Genomic DNA, 14,480 nt, shown 5'->3' with positions numbered 1-14,480 from the left:
AGGGTTTCAGGTGACAGTTTAACCAAATCAGTGCGTAATTGCCATTGGGAGAAAGCATCAGCATTCAGCCATGAATGCCTTCTATGCCGTAAGTTGTATAATCATGGGTGTTCCTTTCAGATTGACAGCTCAGCCCAACGTGCTTTACCAAGGATGGTGTTCCTAGCACTTCTGCAGAATCATGAGATACGGGGAATTTAATTTTCCATTACCAACAGGCACTGCATGTCAGCTAAGGCTCTGCTTTCCAGAAGGGAGAGGAGCACTTTCACAAGGGCAACAGGCCTTAATAGTATGTACTTAGTTGATTAGGAAGTAGGGGATGATGTGGATTGGAATAAATTTAGGCTTTGTCTTGTCAAGGAGCAAAGGAGTGACCAGATGGCATGGAAATATAAATAATTCTTTGCACATCAGTAAGAGATCTAAAGAGACAATAACTTTTGCTTTGCATAATTGATGACTTAAGTTGTTGTAGTTAAGAGGGAGGAAACTTTTTAAAATGATAGTTCGGTGGGACAGTGTAGTACTGGATTCAGGAACTCTGGATTCTGGTTGGCTGTGACCAAAGCGCTTTGACAGGGTGGACGTGTCAGTTTCTATCTCTAGTCTCAATTTTCTCATCTTTTCAACAAGTCCATAGTTAATGAGATTGTCTCCAAAGCCCCTTCTAATCTTTATCAAACATTCCAGCATTTAGCCAAATATCAATATATACATTCACCCTGTCCTTTTACCTACACATTCCTAGTTTATTGCTTCTTGATTTTACATGAAAAAAAAACACAGTGTTCTGGGATCTTTGAAAATGTTTGAGCCAACAAATACAGTTTGGAGAGGGAGGTATTTATTAGAATATTTCTTAGTAAAAGAATAATGGCAAATCGTGGTCAGCCAGCTCTCCCGTGCCTTCACAATCATGTTTCCATATCACTTTTCAGATTTCTTTGAGCATTGGGAGTGTTATGTGCTTTCGGAGGGATGTTAATCACCTTACAGTAGTTTTATGTCATCCTCTATTTTCCTTCAAGCATAAAAAGCTTTATCTAAAACAGAATGTGGAAGAAGAAACTGTACCTAGATTCACACCCTGTATGTTTATTTTTCTTTTAAGTGTGTTGCAGTTTTTTAAATATATTTTGACACCTTATAGTTGTAACCCACTGTTCTCTTTAATTGCTTATTGTTATTAATTATATAGTGGTAACGTAGTTGGCTGCTTGAGCCACTTGGCTGTAAAGAAATTCATTTATCATTATTGCTGTTGGAGCTACAGAAAATTGCCAGCATTCCATCCAGAGATGAATGTTTTTGAGCTCACATCCAGTAGAATTTTGAACACGGGTCAAATCCTTAAGTGTTTTCTTTCTGCTGCTACCCTTTGGTTCTGCTAGTCTCTGCATTGAGGACTTTCATTTTCTCTTATCTTTTGTTTTCAGTCCTTGATTTGCTGCCCTTTCAGTGAAGTTTATATATTATTTTCAGCACTCCATTTAGTGGCCTGTCCAAATAGTTCGCTTTATTTTCTCCTCATATACCCAACTGTACATTTTCCTTCTTAGAATTTCTTTTATAATGCAAATAACATTCCTGCCTTTACAACTTTGTTATATGCACATTTTATTTTATTTATCATTTGATAGTTTTTTATTGACATATAGTTGATTTTATATATATATATATATATATATATATATATATATATATACTTTGTTTAGGTATTTGAAATTTGAAAAGAAAATCCATTTAGAGAGCCATCATCTGATAGTCTACAATAACATAAGTTCCAGGTTAATTAATATTTTAAAATAAAAAAAGTATCTTCTTTTAAATCATTAATGCAGATTGGACATTGCCTTAGGCCTCACCTTTCAATGAAAGTGGTCATTATGCCTTTAAGAGTAAATTTAACCCCCTTCTATTCACACTATAAATAATCAGATGTATTGAGATTCCCAAATCAGGCAGCTGCCAGTGTAGTGAATGAATGTATGATGTACATATGCAACCGTGGGGATGTGTACTTTCACACACCCAGCTACTTCCGATATCTGTAGGTTCTTTAAAGCCGGGCTTAATTTAGAATTCATGCCCCCGCAGCTGCATGTGCCACAGAACAGCCTGGCCAGAGAGCTCGCTGCCTCCTGGAAGCATGACATTAAATTCACACTAGTTAAGCCAACTTAAATTGAGCCTCCTTGAACCTTCCTAAATAAAACTAGTGGCCTTAATTACAATCGGGCAATTTAAAGGTTATGGAGCTCTAACTGGTACTGCAGTATATCACTTTAATAATGCACAGGAAAATTTCTCTAAGGGGCGGCATGGTCTGATTAGAAGAATTCAAGTTTCACAGCACAGTTCCAATAAACTGTTTTTAGAAATCTTACTGCATTTATTGCGCCATTACCTTTTTTTTTTTTTTTTTTTTTTATTCTTCAAGGCCAAGTTTCTAAGGTCACACCAATAGAACAATAACAATGTGAGTCATTTGCAAATAACGTGCAGTATTGTGATTTTTGCATTGCTGCTTAGGACTTTCTTAGTATCGCTACAGACAAAGTGAAAGGGCCTGGAGAAGGTCCCTTGGAAATCTGAGGGCTTCTGGCCCCCTTTATACCCTCATGCTCCATTGCAGATTTGACCTGTGTTCTGGTGTTGAATCCTGATTCTAAACACCACGGTTTAGGGGAAAAGATGCCATCTTTGCCATAAGTCATCAAAAATGTAAGTTTCTTAGAAAGATATTTTCTTTGGAAATGTCTGTCTAGTTTCTTGTCTTAAACCTGTAGGCACTAAAAACCCCATGGTTGTTGGAATCCGTAATACCTACCGAAGCTGGTAAACCTCATTCCATTTCTTTTGTTTGATTTGGGGGGTTCTGTTTGTTTTGTTTTTAAATCATCAGCAATAGCAACCTATGCCTTCTAGCAAGAATAGACAGATTTTCGGTGTTGAGAGACTTTCTCCTTCAGATAACTAGTGGCTTTATGCCAAGAAGAAGATTTTAAAAAAAAAGAAAGAAAGAAAAGGCCCTGACCCTTGCCATCAACTCAGCAGAGGAACACGGAAACACACCTGACGAGAGCTGTGTCCAGGGCAGGGCTGGAGTTGCTGGCCTACTGCTGTGTGGAATTCATATTAATGGTTGCACCATCTCAGTTCTCCAGGATGTTTTCCCAATAGATTGAACTTTAAAGCAGGTTACGTTTAGTCTATACTGCATGGACTCTTTCAATATGACCAATTTCTGTGGTTTTTTGGTACAGTACTTGAAGGTAAATATACCTGTACTTCCGCCAGTGCCAAAAGTCCCAGATGTGAGGGCATTAATAGGTATTTAATATCAAATAAAAGAAATTTCAACAAAGAGGGTAATAAATGCATACATTTGATTTAGTTAAAAGAATAGAGCTTTGTAATATAAGAATGCATAACTATTAAAAATTGCTTAAAACATGAATTGCACATCATGGATGTATGCTGTAGAGACTTCTCTGTGACTTGAGACAAATAAAAGGTAATTATCCCTTCTTTCATATGGTTCTCTTTTTTGGTATCTCAGAAATAAAATGCATAATAACATTTTTTCTCTTGAAATAAGGGATAAGATTGACTCATCAGTTTCCTGCCAGAGATAAGTTGGCAAGTAAGATAGTTATTTTGTTAATACTTCATTTGCCGGAGCATTTTAATCTTATTTCAAAAAATAATGAAGGCAAGCAGCATAAGGTAAATTTGGCTAGTCCAAATTTGTCACATGCAAAGGCTTTAGTGTACAAGGGAATGGAACAAAGTTTTAAAGCTCAATTGATAAATAATTAACATTGTTTTGGTGTTAGTCTTGGCAGTTTGTTCTGGTGAAATTAGATGTAGGACCAGCTAAGTATATATTTCCCATAGATTCAGTATTTATTGAGTCTCAACTTTGAGCCATGCACTATTCTAGGTACTTGGCAAACATCAATACGCAAAACAGGCAAATGTCCTTGCCCTCCTGGAATGGGCCTTGTAGCATGAATTGTTGAGTAACCCCAAACTTAGTTCTTGGCACTCTCTTGGTATGAAGATGTCTGGGGCTGGTCCCTGCCTCTCTCTAACAGGTGAGGCAAGAGCTGAAATGTATTACTGAATTGTGAAATTGGGAGCATGCTGTTTCCAATCATATTGTATGTCTAATTATTATGTGAAGTGGAACTGAATTTTTTTATACTGTCTTGTGCACCCACAAACTTTCTGTCAAGGCAGAGAGCAGAGCAGCACTAAAGATCAGGTGACAAAAACTTTGTAAAAGAGAAAGGGTTGCTTTCATGAATTCAAGTGAACATAAATAAGGAGGAAATGGACTGTTCAAATAAACTGGACCTCTTTCCGTGGAACACAATGGCATTTAGTGAAATCAAAGCTTTATACAAGGAGCTATTTTTTGAAAGCAACCCTAACTTCTAAACAGAACTAGAGATTGTATTTCAGGCTTAGTTGGTCTCCATCCTCACTCCCACCCCATCCCCACTCTTGCTTCCTCAGAGTTAACAACATTTTTACTAAGAAACATGTACTACTTTCTTCTTTTCTTGGTTAAGAATGTTTTATCTTGGGGAATGGGGTGAGAGGAGCTCAAAGTGATTTCATCAGTGCCTTACCAAAAACTGATGTTTGTTTGTTTGTTTTAATAAAAACATTTGAACCCCAGATGTTTGCCTTTAAAGCTACTTGCCAGCACTGTATAATACACACTCTGAGACTTCAGCTATGCGTCCGTCCGTGTTTAGATGAGAAAAGTGAAGAAAAGGGTGCAGACCTGGAGGTGCCTACATACTGGTCAGGTTTAGTCTGCATCCTTAGCCCTGATTCCGAACTTGAGCCACAATATCGCTGCGGAGTCCCCACAGGTGGAGGAAAGCCACCTTTTCAGTGGGTTGTTTGTTTTATTGTTTATTGTTTGAACAGCTTTCCAATGTTTTCGCCTATGTGAGAATATTCTAATAACTGCTACCCAACTGCTAACACAACTGATAATAATAGCCAAGGAATTGGCCAGTATTGCATCTCAGAGCATCTAAACTCCCACTGCCTGCCTCTCCCATCCCAACCCACCTGGACCTCCTGCTAGTTTCCAAGCTGCTGATGTTTATGGGGCTCTAGGCAGCCCCTGGGCTCTTTAAAATCTGCTGGGTACAATGCAGCCTACCCCAGTTGAATCATTTCCTGCTCCAGCCCTGCTGATAATGAGAAGTTCAAGACAGGAAATAACAGTGTCAGTATCAGTGGTTCTGCTTATAAAGTCCAAAACATCATTGTCTTTAGACCACTGGCCAAAAGCAGGTAGTAACTGAGTTCAGTGCAGACCTGCACCTTGGAGGTCTCCTTGAAATAAGATTCTGGCTGAGGCATAGGGGATGTTTATCATTTTGCTTTTCTTGACATACCTAAGGGTTAGACATTTTGTGTGTGGATAGACAAAGCTGAGGTACCCAAGCCTCATTTACTCTTGGGATTCCCAGTCAGTGCCCTTCCTATCTTATTGGGAGTCTTATGCTTGTATCTCGTACTTCTCTCTTATGTGGCATAGAAATACTGACAGTGCCAGACATTCTCATGTTGCCATTGAGAAAAATCCAAGAAAGTGCTGTGACAGTCTTCAGGCAACATTCATTTTCATGTTGAATTGTTCAGAAGGATAGGGCAGTACTTTTTAACAAGTGTAAGGAAAAGGTTCACACAATATTCAGTATTTTCAAATGCTCCCTTACTTTGGGGGCTTAATGACTAATCTAGTGGCCGACTTTGAGGGCTGAGTAATATTTCCCATTGCCAAATTAGCACTTCAGTGTGTTTGTGTTACAGTTGTGAAATATGTGCTGTATATAACACAACAGATTACAGTGGCCTGAGCACTATGAACCTAGAAAGATGTGATGGCTGTGTGCATGGTAAATTGCAGTACAGTCTGCCTATTTTTCTACTCCTGGTTTCTAGGGTGAGCCAACGTAGCCAAGGGGTGAGTTTTGTCATGTACGGCTTTTCTTTGTTACTCCTCAGACCCCTAGCTTATAAATGTGTGCTTGGAAATTAACTCAAGGAAGAGGAGAAGCAAAGTAAAGGGTTGGGGGTTGGGAATTGGTTTAGGGCATAGTTTTCTTGGATTTAAAAATATATATAAGGATACAGTGGTACACACATTCAAACTGGAAAAATTGCAACTGCAGGGCATTTGATTCCTCTGTTTGTATTCTGAGGGCAGAGTTTACTCACTCAGTTCAGAGCTTTTAAGTATGGCCCCTGCCACGTGATGATGCACCAGGAGGGGTTTCTAGCTTTGGACTTTAGTCTATAGATTTATGCAGTGGAAGGGGCTGGAGGACCCTTCTGGCCAGTCTCGAGGGTAAGTGAGAGAAGGAGTTCTCCTTATAAACCGTTACAAATTGGTCCTTAGTAATGGCTGCAGTGTTGATCAGATGATATTAGGAGTCCCCCAGTGATTCCTTGGATAACAGCTACATGTAAGTCAACCACTGAACATTTGCTTGTAGCTGCTCTAGATTTTTGTTTTTACTGAAGGAAAAGGAGTATAAACGTGAGACACACAGTCTAGAGGCTGCTTAAAGGGTTTCTCTTGTTTAAAGCTTATATTGAAATGTCAGTGTCTTGTGTTCAGCTAACAATTGCCGTGTTGGAGCTTATAACGTGGGTTGTACTTGAGCACCCGAATGGTAACTATTATTTTTTCTGTTATGAAACTGACTGATTAATAGTTGTGTTCATCCAGGTTTTATAAATTGGAGAGAGAGAAATTATCATTCCCCTTTGAACTGGCCTTAGACAAACAGATTTTGTTCTTGTAGCACATGATTATAGTAAATGATTATCACGTTCCCTTCTAAGGCAAGGAGGTTGTATTGCAATTATGTATTCAGATTCTTTCCTTTGCAACATTTAATATTAGAGTAAATATTTACATTAGCATCAGTCTCTTCTATGTAGACTTGATTCCTGTTTACATTTATGTTCACACTTAAATGAAGATTAACAAATGGAAATAATTATTTTAGCTGAAATTTATATACATGTGACATTATTTCTCACTTATACCCAAACCATCTTTAGTCATGCTTTAAAGTGTTCTCATTTATACCCAAACCATCTTTGGTCATGCTTTAAAGCGGTTGACCAGGACAGGAAGTTGCTGGCCGCCAACACATTCTCTGTGGTAAGAGCTTCACTCTTGCCTTTCCTGACATTGGACCCACAGTGCTAGCGGCATGCATGTTCCCCTGCTCCAGGACACAAGAGAGAGGGGTTTTCTGTTTGTTCTGGAAAGGTGTGGGTTTATACTGAAAGCTCCATATTCTTCTCATTCAGTGGGTTAATACACACTGTGATGCTTCTCTCTCTCTTTCCATGTGCTAGTTTCTGCTTTCACATGTATTTGGCTAGAATACTTTTCAGTCTAATGTTCAGAATTGGAGTTTTTCTGTACTTCATAATATTGCTCATTTTCTGTCTAACTTCTGGCATTCAAAATTTCAGTGTTGTAATCGATCTTTATTAGTAGGGTATAAGAAAGATAGTGTTTTTTTATTCTTTAATTTTCAAAGTAACCTATAAAGGCAAATTATGCTTACTGTAGAAAATCTGAAGAAGATAGATAAGCAAAAAAGAGGAAGAAAAGTCTAGAAGTTTCTTCCATAGATGCCACCTATAACTCTTAATAAAAAATAGGGCTGCACTAGCCTATTATATTCTTAATGGAATATTGTAATGGTTATTAAATCAGTTGACTCAGAATCTCTTTTTAATAAATGAGTCAGACTGTATTATTATCCAATTACTGTCAGTTGCTACCTTTCCGGAGAGCAGAAATGGTTACTTTGATTGAATTTTTTAAGCTTTTGGCACCTTTAGGAAACAAGGTGAGAGTTGTGGCTTCCTGGGTAAAGTCCTTGAGTCTAAGGCTTAAATTGACCTGAAGCTGGAGGTGTTGATAGTGCCACCTCATGAACATGGACGTTTAATGGAAACCATGGTTCCTCTGTACTGTTCTTGAGGACCTATCAGATAGGAAGAAAGAAGGAGGGAAGCTCAGTTTTTAAAGGAAACAGAGCTTAACTGAGCTTGATCCCCCAGGACTAAGGGTGTTTTCGAAATTTTTTGAAAATTAAGACACTGCCCTTTGCCACACAATGCAAATATAGAATGAATGATAACTGAGTTAAACAGAGACTAAGTATAAACTTTGGAAATTCTTATTATAAATAAGTTTCATTAGTTTGCCATTATTCTCTATCCCCCCCACTTCAATTTTTAAAAGTACAAAATAAATTCTATTAACCAGCTGTAACCATGTTTTGGGTCCCCCTCTCTCTCTCATTCATTATCATTTGACCCTGTGGTGATAAGTAAGTGTGAACATGGGGAAATGAGCAGAGAAGTTAACAACAGTGAGAGGAATTGGTGGGTATGTCCATTGTCTAGGTTGGAGCATCCTGACTTTTGCTTATCTATCATTTGCTGTGTAATAATTCAGATATATTTTCTGTCCCACTCAAATAACTAGGACAAGTTATTTGTTGGAACAGACCTCTATGTAACTTAGAAATAAAAGGCAGATAGAACGTCCAACATTTTTTTCAATATTACAATGTGCTTTTAAACTATAAAGAGTTCTGAAAATGCTGGGTGCTATTGTTATTATCGTTGCTATTGGTGCCCTCACAAAGCATGGAATTCATGGAAAAGAAGTCTGCGCTAATAATGCATAAATACTTTATGAGTGTGTGTCACCTTTTTGTGAATTCACTGGACTAAATTTTGATTATTTAACATTTTGTGATGGAACTTCTCTGTTCTTTGGATAGGAAATAAATCAAAATCGATGAAGACATTTTCCTTATACTCATATAAATATATCTTATGTATTTTCCCTTCTATTATTTTTCCAAACAAAATACTCATAGTCAAGAAAGATAACATCACATTGAAGATCACCTTAACGTGCATAATTTACGTTATGTTCATGTAACAGTCAATCATTATCCCCAAGAAAACCCACCAGGCCTATATATGTTCCTTGACAAACGTGGCAAGTTTAAGAATTCTGGAACATATGTGTATAACTTCTCACACCCATAGACCACATCTTGGTTCTTGTGCAAAACACATAATTTAAAGATGAAATTAGAAGTCTTAGGTACCTTCTTACTATCACAATAAAGGTATACAGCACTGAGGAAATAGGAAACATTTAAATTTGGCAAGTATTTCTGACGATTAACTTACTGACCCAATTCCCTACAATAAATAGTGTTTCTTATATTATTCAATATCCAAAATTTAGAAAAATTTTGGTGCCTTTAGGATTAAAAAAAAAAAAGAGAGAGAGAAAGGAACAGATGAAAAACCTTTGATCTTATATAATCCCTAAAGCTTTTTGTATAACCCCTAGTCATGTCAGTATGCACAATTAAACTCCTTCTTACATAATTATAATCAAGGAATTTACTGTGCCACCCAAATACAGAGTAGGTTTTTATCTCCTGTGAAATGTAGACAGTACTGGGTGGCTTAATTAGTGCTTTGCTTCTCTTTTTACAAATTCCAATCCTCTGCTTCTAAAGACTCATACTTGCGTGAGAAGAAAGATTAGGAATACAAATAGAGTGATTTTACTCCAGTTAGCTAATAATAATTCACTTTGTAATTGGGCCTTTGTGTTGCCAGTAATATCAACTGGTGAAGGACTTCTGAATGCATGTGGTGTTGAGTAAAAGGAAATAGCTTTGGAGTGTAGACTCGTTACCCCTACGGTGTAAATATGTCTTTCATTCCCTAGACCTAGACTATCTGACACAGATGTTCCTTAGTAGCATTTCTAATCTTTGCAAATAAGAGAAGATAAAAGTATAACTTGATAACATTTCAGATTAAACTGAAGCCTCCTAGCCCTTACTTTTCCTAATGAGAGTCTTGGGAGTAGCTGGTGTATGCCATAGTATGTCTGCTAAGATCATGGACCCTGAGGCCAGGCTGCCTAGGTTTAAGTTCTGGTTCCACCAAGTATTGCTCCTATGACTCAGAGCAAAATCAGTTCAACTCTCTGGGCGTCACTTTCCTCATCTGTAAAATGGGAATAATAGTAGTTGTTGTTAAATTTGATGAATTCATGTCTGCAAGCACTTAGAACAACAGTGTCTGGAACACAGTAAGCACCAAAGAAGTGTTAGGTTGTTCGTTCTAGTGCTATGGGTTTTCATTTCTTATAACTGCAAATTGAAACAAGTTAGAATAATCCTTAAATGTATAATCTCATAAACATTTTGATGAGGAAAACAACTTAAAAATAATGTTTTCTGTCTATATCACAAACTTTTCATTTTATATAGCAAGTGTTATTACATCAAAATATTTTTCTACCTGTTCCTGAGGTATCAAAGAAAACTCCAGGACTAGTCAAAAGTGAGCCTGGAGCTCATGAAAGTGCCTTTGGAGAAAGACAGGCAGAGTCTAGATCTGAGGGTAAAACTGAAACTGTCTTACAAAATAAAGGGAGCAATGAACTGAGAAGATATGGGGGACTGGGAGTTTCAAGCAGGAAAAAAGAGCATTTATAAAACACTATGAGCATTAATAATATTTTAAAATTGCCAGAAAATCTTGGAAGTAGAAAAAGGAAGTCTTCAATGGGAAAACCACTAAAAACCTTAGGGTTAGTAATAGAAACATCTAGAACCTTCTAGATAAACCAGAGGAGAGGCCTGGGGAGAAGCTGTTCATTTTTCTATGGGTCCTTTATTTCAGGACTTTGGAAATACACAGCCCATAAAATCTTGCTAGTTAGAGAAAAGGAGATGCCTCGTTATTGACACACCAATTTTCCTTTAAAAGCTTAATAAAATGCACTACCCCAAGATAAAACCTACCTTGTGATTATCGTTCGATTTTAAATTCCAGAAATGTTTCCAGTTGATATAAATTCATTCATAATGTGAAGTAACCATATATACTACTACACATTTATATTTGGGGCTGGAAAGAGTTTAATGTATGCAGTTATAGTTAACTCACTAGTCTGTCAAAGATGTGAAGGGTGTCAACTTTTCTGCTCACGCACTTTCCTTAACAGATGAAGGACTGAACCATGAGTGCAAACTCTGCAGCCAGACCTTCGACTCCCCTGCCAAACTCCAGTGCCACCTGATCGAGCACAGCTTCGAAGGGATGGGCGGTACCTTCAAGTGTCCCGTCTGCTTTACAGGTAGGAAGATTATTTCTGGAAAACTCTGGAGAGTTTCTCAGCCACATCCTGTCTTTCCTACCAGGGCATACTTCCCACTGCTATGGCCTTTTACAGGTCTGACTTCAGTTCAATTTGGGAAGAAGACGTTTGATTTCTGCTGATTAGCATTATCGATCGCCACCTACTTTAGAGGCTCAAACGGTCAGGAAGGTTAACTGTCAGGATGAACAAATGGCATTTCAGGTTCTCTCAGAAGTTTGCACTTTTCCATTTGTAAAATGACATCCGTGTTTCGTTCACTTTTCTCCTCTCGGTGTTAAGAGGTTAGCGAGGCAAAGGTGGCTTTTTCATCCTAAGACATGGGACTAAAAGAAGTACAGCCGTGTTGTCAACACGTCTGTTATTTTAACGTGGAGAATTTTATAACACTCCCCCTATGAAATATAAAGGCGTTATTAAAACCCTCTCCCAATTCTTTGAACTAGAAAACAGATTAAATGAACACATTAGATGAGGCCTTTATTTCCTATGTCACTGGATTTTTAAAATAGAAGTTGATATAAGTTTACACTTTTAAGAAGAAACTTTTATGAGACGTTGTAGCATTATAGTTTTCAGCAAGAGCAGCAAAAAGAAAAAGAAAAAAAGAAAAAATGCAAATCAGAAACTATAAGTTGAAGCCCATAGGGGTTGAAATATGATCACACACGTTTCTGCTGCTCCCATGACAATGACAAAGTTATTTTGGAAAATCCTTTATGATAATTTTGCCTGTGTCTTGGACTCATTGGTCAAACCCCTCAAGGCCATGTTTCCTTCTTATTTGTCGGAAAAAGCAAAACAAAACAAAACATCTCCTCTCAAAAGTGACTTCCTGGTTTGCGGTGTAAAATCCCAAAGCCTTGGTATTAACCTTCACTGCATTCAGCCTGTAGATTTCTGTCCTGTAATAAAATAAAAAGAGAGAGGCCATAGTTAGCACACGTAGTACCAGACTATGCTGGTGGTTCTGCCTTTACCATTTGCCTGTGAGGCTCCTTCATTCAATAATGCCATCAGCCACTCCTTATTTTGGAACTATTTTTTGATTCCTCCAAATTTGTATTTAAAATATATGTATTATGTTTTCACCATAACGTAGTATTTGTCTTAATACAATGAGTCAGGAGTCTGGGTTCTTTATAAAAGCTCCTAAAAAGTCTTTATAAGGAGGAATGGGTCATAGATCTCCTCATGATTAAGACCCCTAATAAAACAGCCCTTTCATCTTGTGGCCAGGAGCCTTGTAAAATGTGCTAAGTTAGATAGAGATTTGTTGCAGATCAGTATAAAAACCCCATTTCTTTTGGTTGATGTAGGTAAGAGACAAAAATGCATTAATCATGAACGGTCTGCCTTTCCTGTGCTGACAGACCTGAATTGTTTTAGTGTATCTTGAAGTAATTTTAGAAAAAGCAATTAAAAAAAAAACAACAACCTTCCAATATAAAGCATGTTAGGGGGAAGAAGAAATCTGAGCAGTTTTTTAAGGTAATGAGAAATATGATTAAAATGTATGACTCACAAGAACAATATTCTAATATTTTAGGTTGGCTGGCAATTAGAATAATTTTAATGATTAGAGTCAAAGTCAAATGCCAGCATCTTTAATAAATCCTTTCCCTGCCTATACAGATTAATATTGTAGATGCAAACTTTTTTAGGTCACAGTGCACCAGGCATCCATCAGAAGTCAGTTCTGCCAACCCAAACACTGCCTCTGGCATATACAATTTAATTATTAATAGTATGTCTCCTAGGTAAACTGTTACACAGTCTTAGGGCCTTGTTTTGTAGTCATTAAAATTGAACATGTTTATATTATTGAAACCCTTGCATTCAGTGTATAGGCTGAGTTGATCTTAAAGTATCCAAAGAGAATTTACCTGCCGTTCTGTTTCACATTTATAGACAGTGCCCCAGAGTAGCTGTGGGATATAATTTTTAGCATTAACACATTTAAATAGAGAACTGTTTGGTAGCTATGACTTTAGGCAATTACAGTAAACAGGGTTTTGGCATCTATGATTTCTTAACCTCTGGGTTGCTGAGAAATAAGAATCATTTCTGTTCAGACAGTGCTGTGCATTTGACAATTTTCGTTTTAAAAGATTTATGGGGGGCAGGGCCTCGATAAACCTTTACTTTGGAGCGGTTTGGGTTCAATTAGGTGCTCGCTCGGTAGAGTGCATCTTAACAAAAGCCAGAGACCCAACCACGAGCCCGTGTGACTCAGCTCTCCCCAGGCCCCTGGCAGTGGTCACACCCAGAAGGTACGCCATTCATTCTGCTCCGTCTGCAGCTGTTCACGGGGAGTCATGGACGGAGGGCATTTCGGAATGAAAATAACCCCAAGTTCACTCTTCTTTTATCATTTCAGTGTTTGTTCAAGCAAACAAGTTGCAGCAGCATATTTTCTCTGCCCATGGTCAAGAAGACAAGATCTATGACTGCACACAATGTCCACAGAAGTTTTTCTTCCAAACAGAGCTGCAGGTAATATCCCCATGAGGAGGGCTGGCATTGAACTCAGGTGCTCGTCTTATAGGAAACAAGGGCATTTTAGATCTGCAGTCACAGTATCAGTCACCCTGGGCCACCATGATGCTTCGTGTGTACTGGGGCAAAGGGAAAATTAGAGGCTGGATTAACAGACACCAAAGTAATTTTGCCTCTGGCTGCTGTCAATCATAAAAAGAACTAGAACAGACCTATAATTGGATCTTCTGACCCAGTGTGATAGACTTAGGGGTCAGGTTTATTGGACTGTAGGATCATTCACCTCACTTGTCAGGGCCCATTCTCCCAAACCCTGTTTTATTCATGTTCCGTTCCCACTGGGCTACAAGCTGGATGGATGTCCAGGTTATTGTTGTCCTGAGGGGCTTAAAATTGGAAGGGAGAAGGGAAGAGAAGAAAGAAGCTATACTCTTGTCCAGTGTGTTTCTTCTCCTTAACGGAATAGAATAATTATTACTTAGTGACAGCCTTATAGTTGCAAATTTTGCACCCAAAGACTTTTTAGCCTTGAATGTCCCACTTGCTAGATGTGTGACCTTGCGCTGGTCCAAAATGTTTCAGAACCTCGGGTATGAAGAAATAATAGACAGATGTAACACTCACAGGGCTGTTGTTAGGTAAAAATGAAATAACAGGTCTGAATGTAGGGAATAAACTCTAAACTATAATAGAAATGTTTGGTCAG

At 37.9% G+C, this 14,480-nt stretch overlaps 1 protein-coding gene across 4 annotated transcripts in view; it reads left to right on the top strand.

Moving 5' to 3' along the window:
- The window catches only part of ZNF521 (zinc finger protein 521), a 280,444-nt gene that overhangs the window by 240,154 nt on the left and 25,810 nt on the right, over nucleotides 1-14,480 (top strand). For all 4 annotated transcript variants that reach the window (XM_059894811.1, XM_059894809.1, XM_059894810.1 and 1 more), the window contains 2 exons: nucleotides 11,123-11,254; nucleotides 13,656-13,771. In XM_059894811.1, coding sequence (XP_059750794.1) covers nucleotides 11,123-11,254; nucleotides 13,656-13,771 — 248 coding nt within the window. The remainder of the gene's footprint in view (nucleotides 1-11,122; nucleotides 11,255-13,655; nucleotides 13,772-14,480) is intronic.

This window comes from Balaenoptera ricei, chromosome 14 (genome assembly GCF_028023285.1).
Source record: "Balaenoptera ricei isolate mBalRic1 chromosome 14, mBalRic1.hap2, whole genome shotgun sequence".
Taxonomy (NCBI): domain Eukaryota; kingdom Metazoa; phylum Chordata; class Mammalia; order Artiodactyla; family Balaenopteridae; genus Balaenoptera; species Balaenoptera ricei.
Note: the sequence above shows the minus strand (reverse complement) of the source record. Positions and strands in the feature narration are given on the sequence as shown.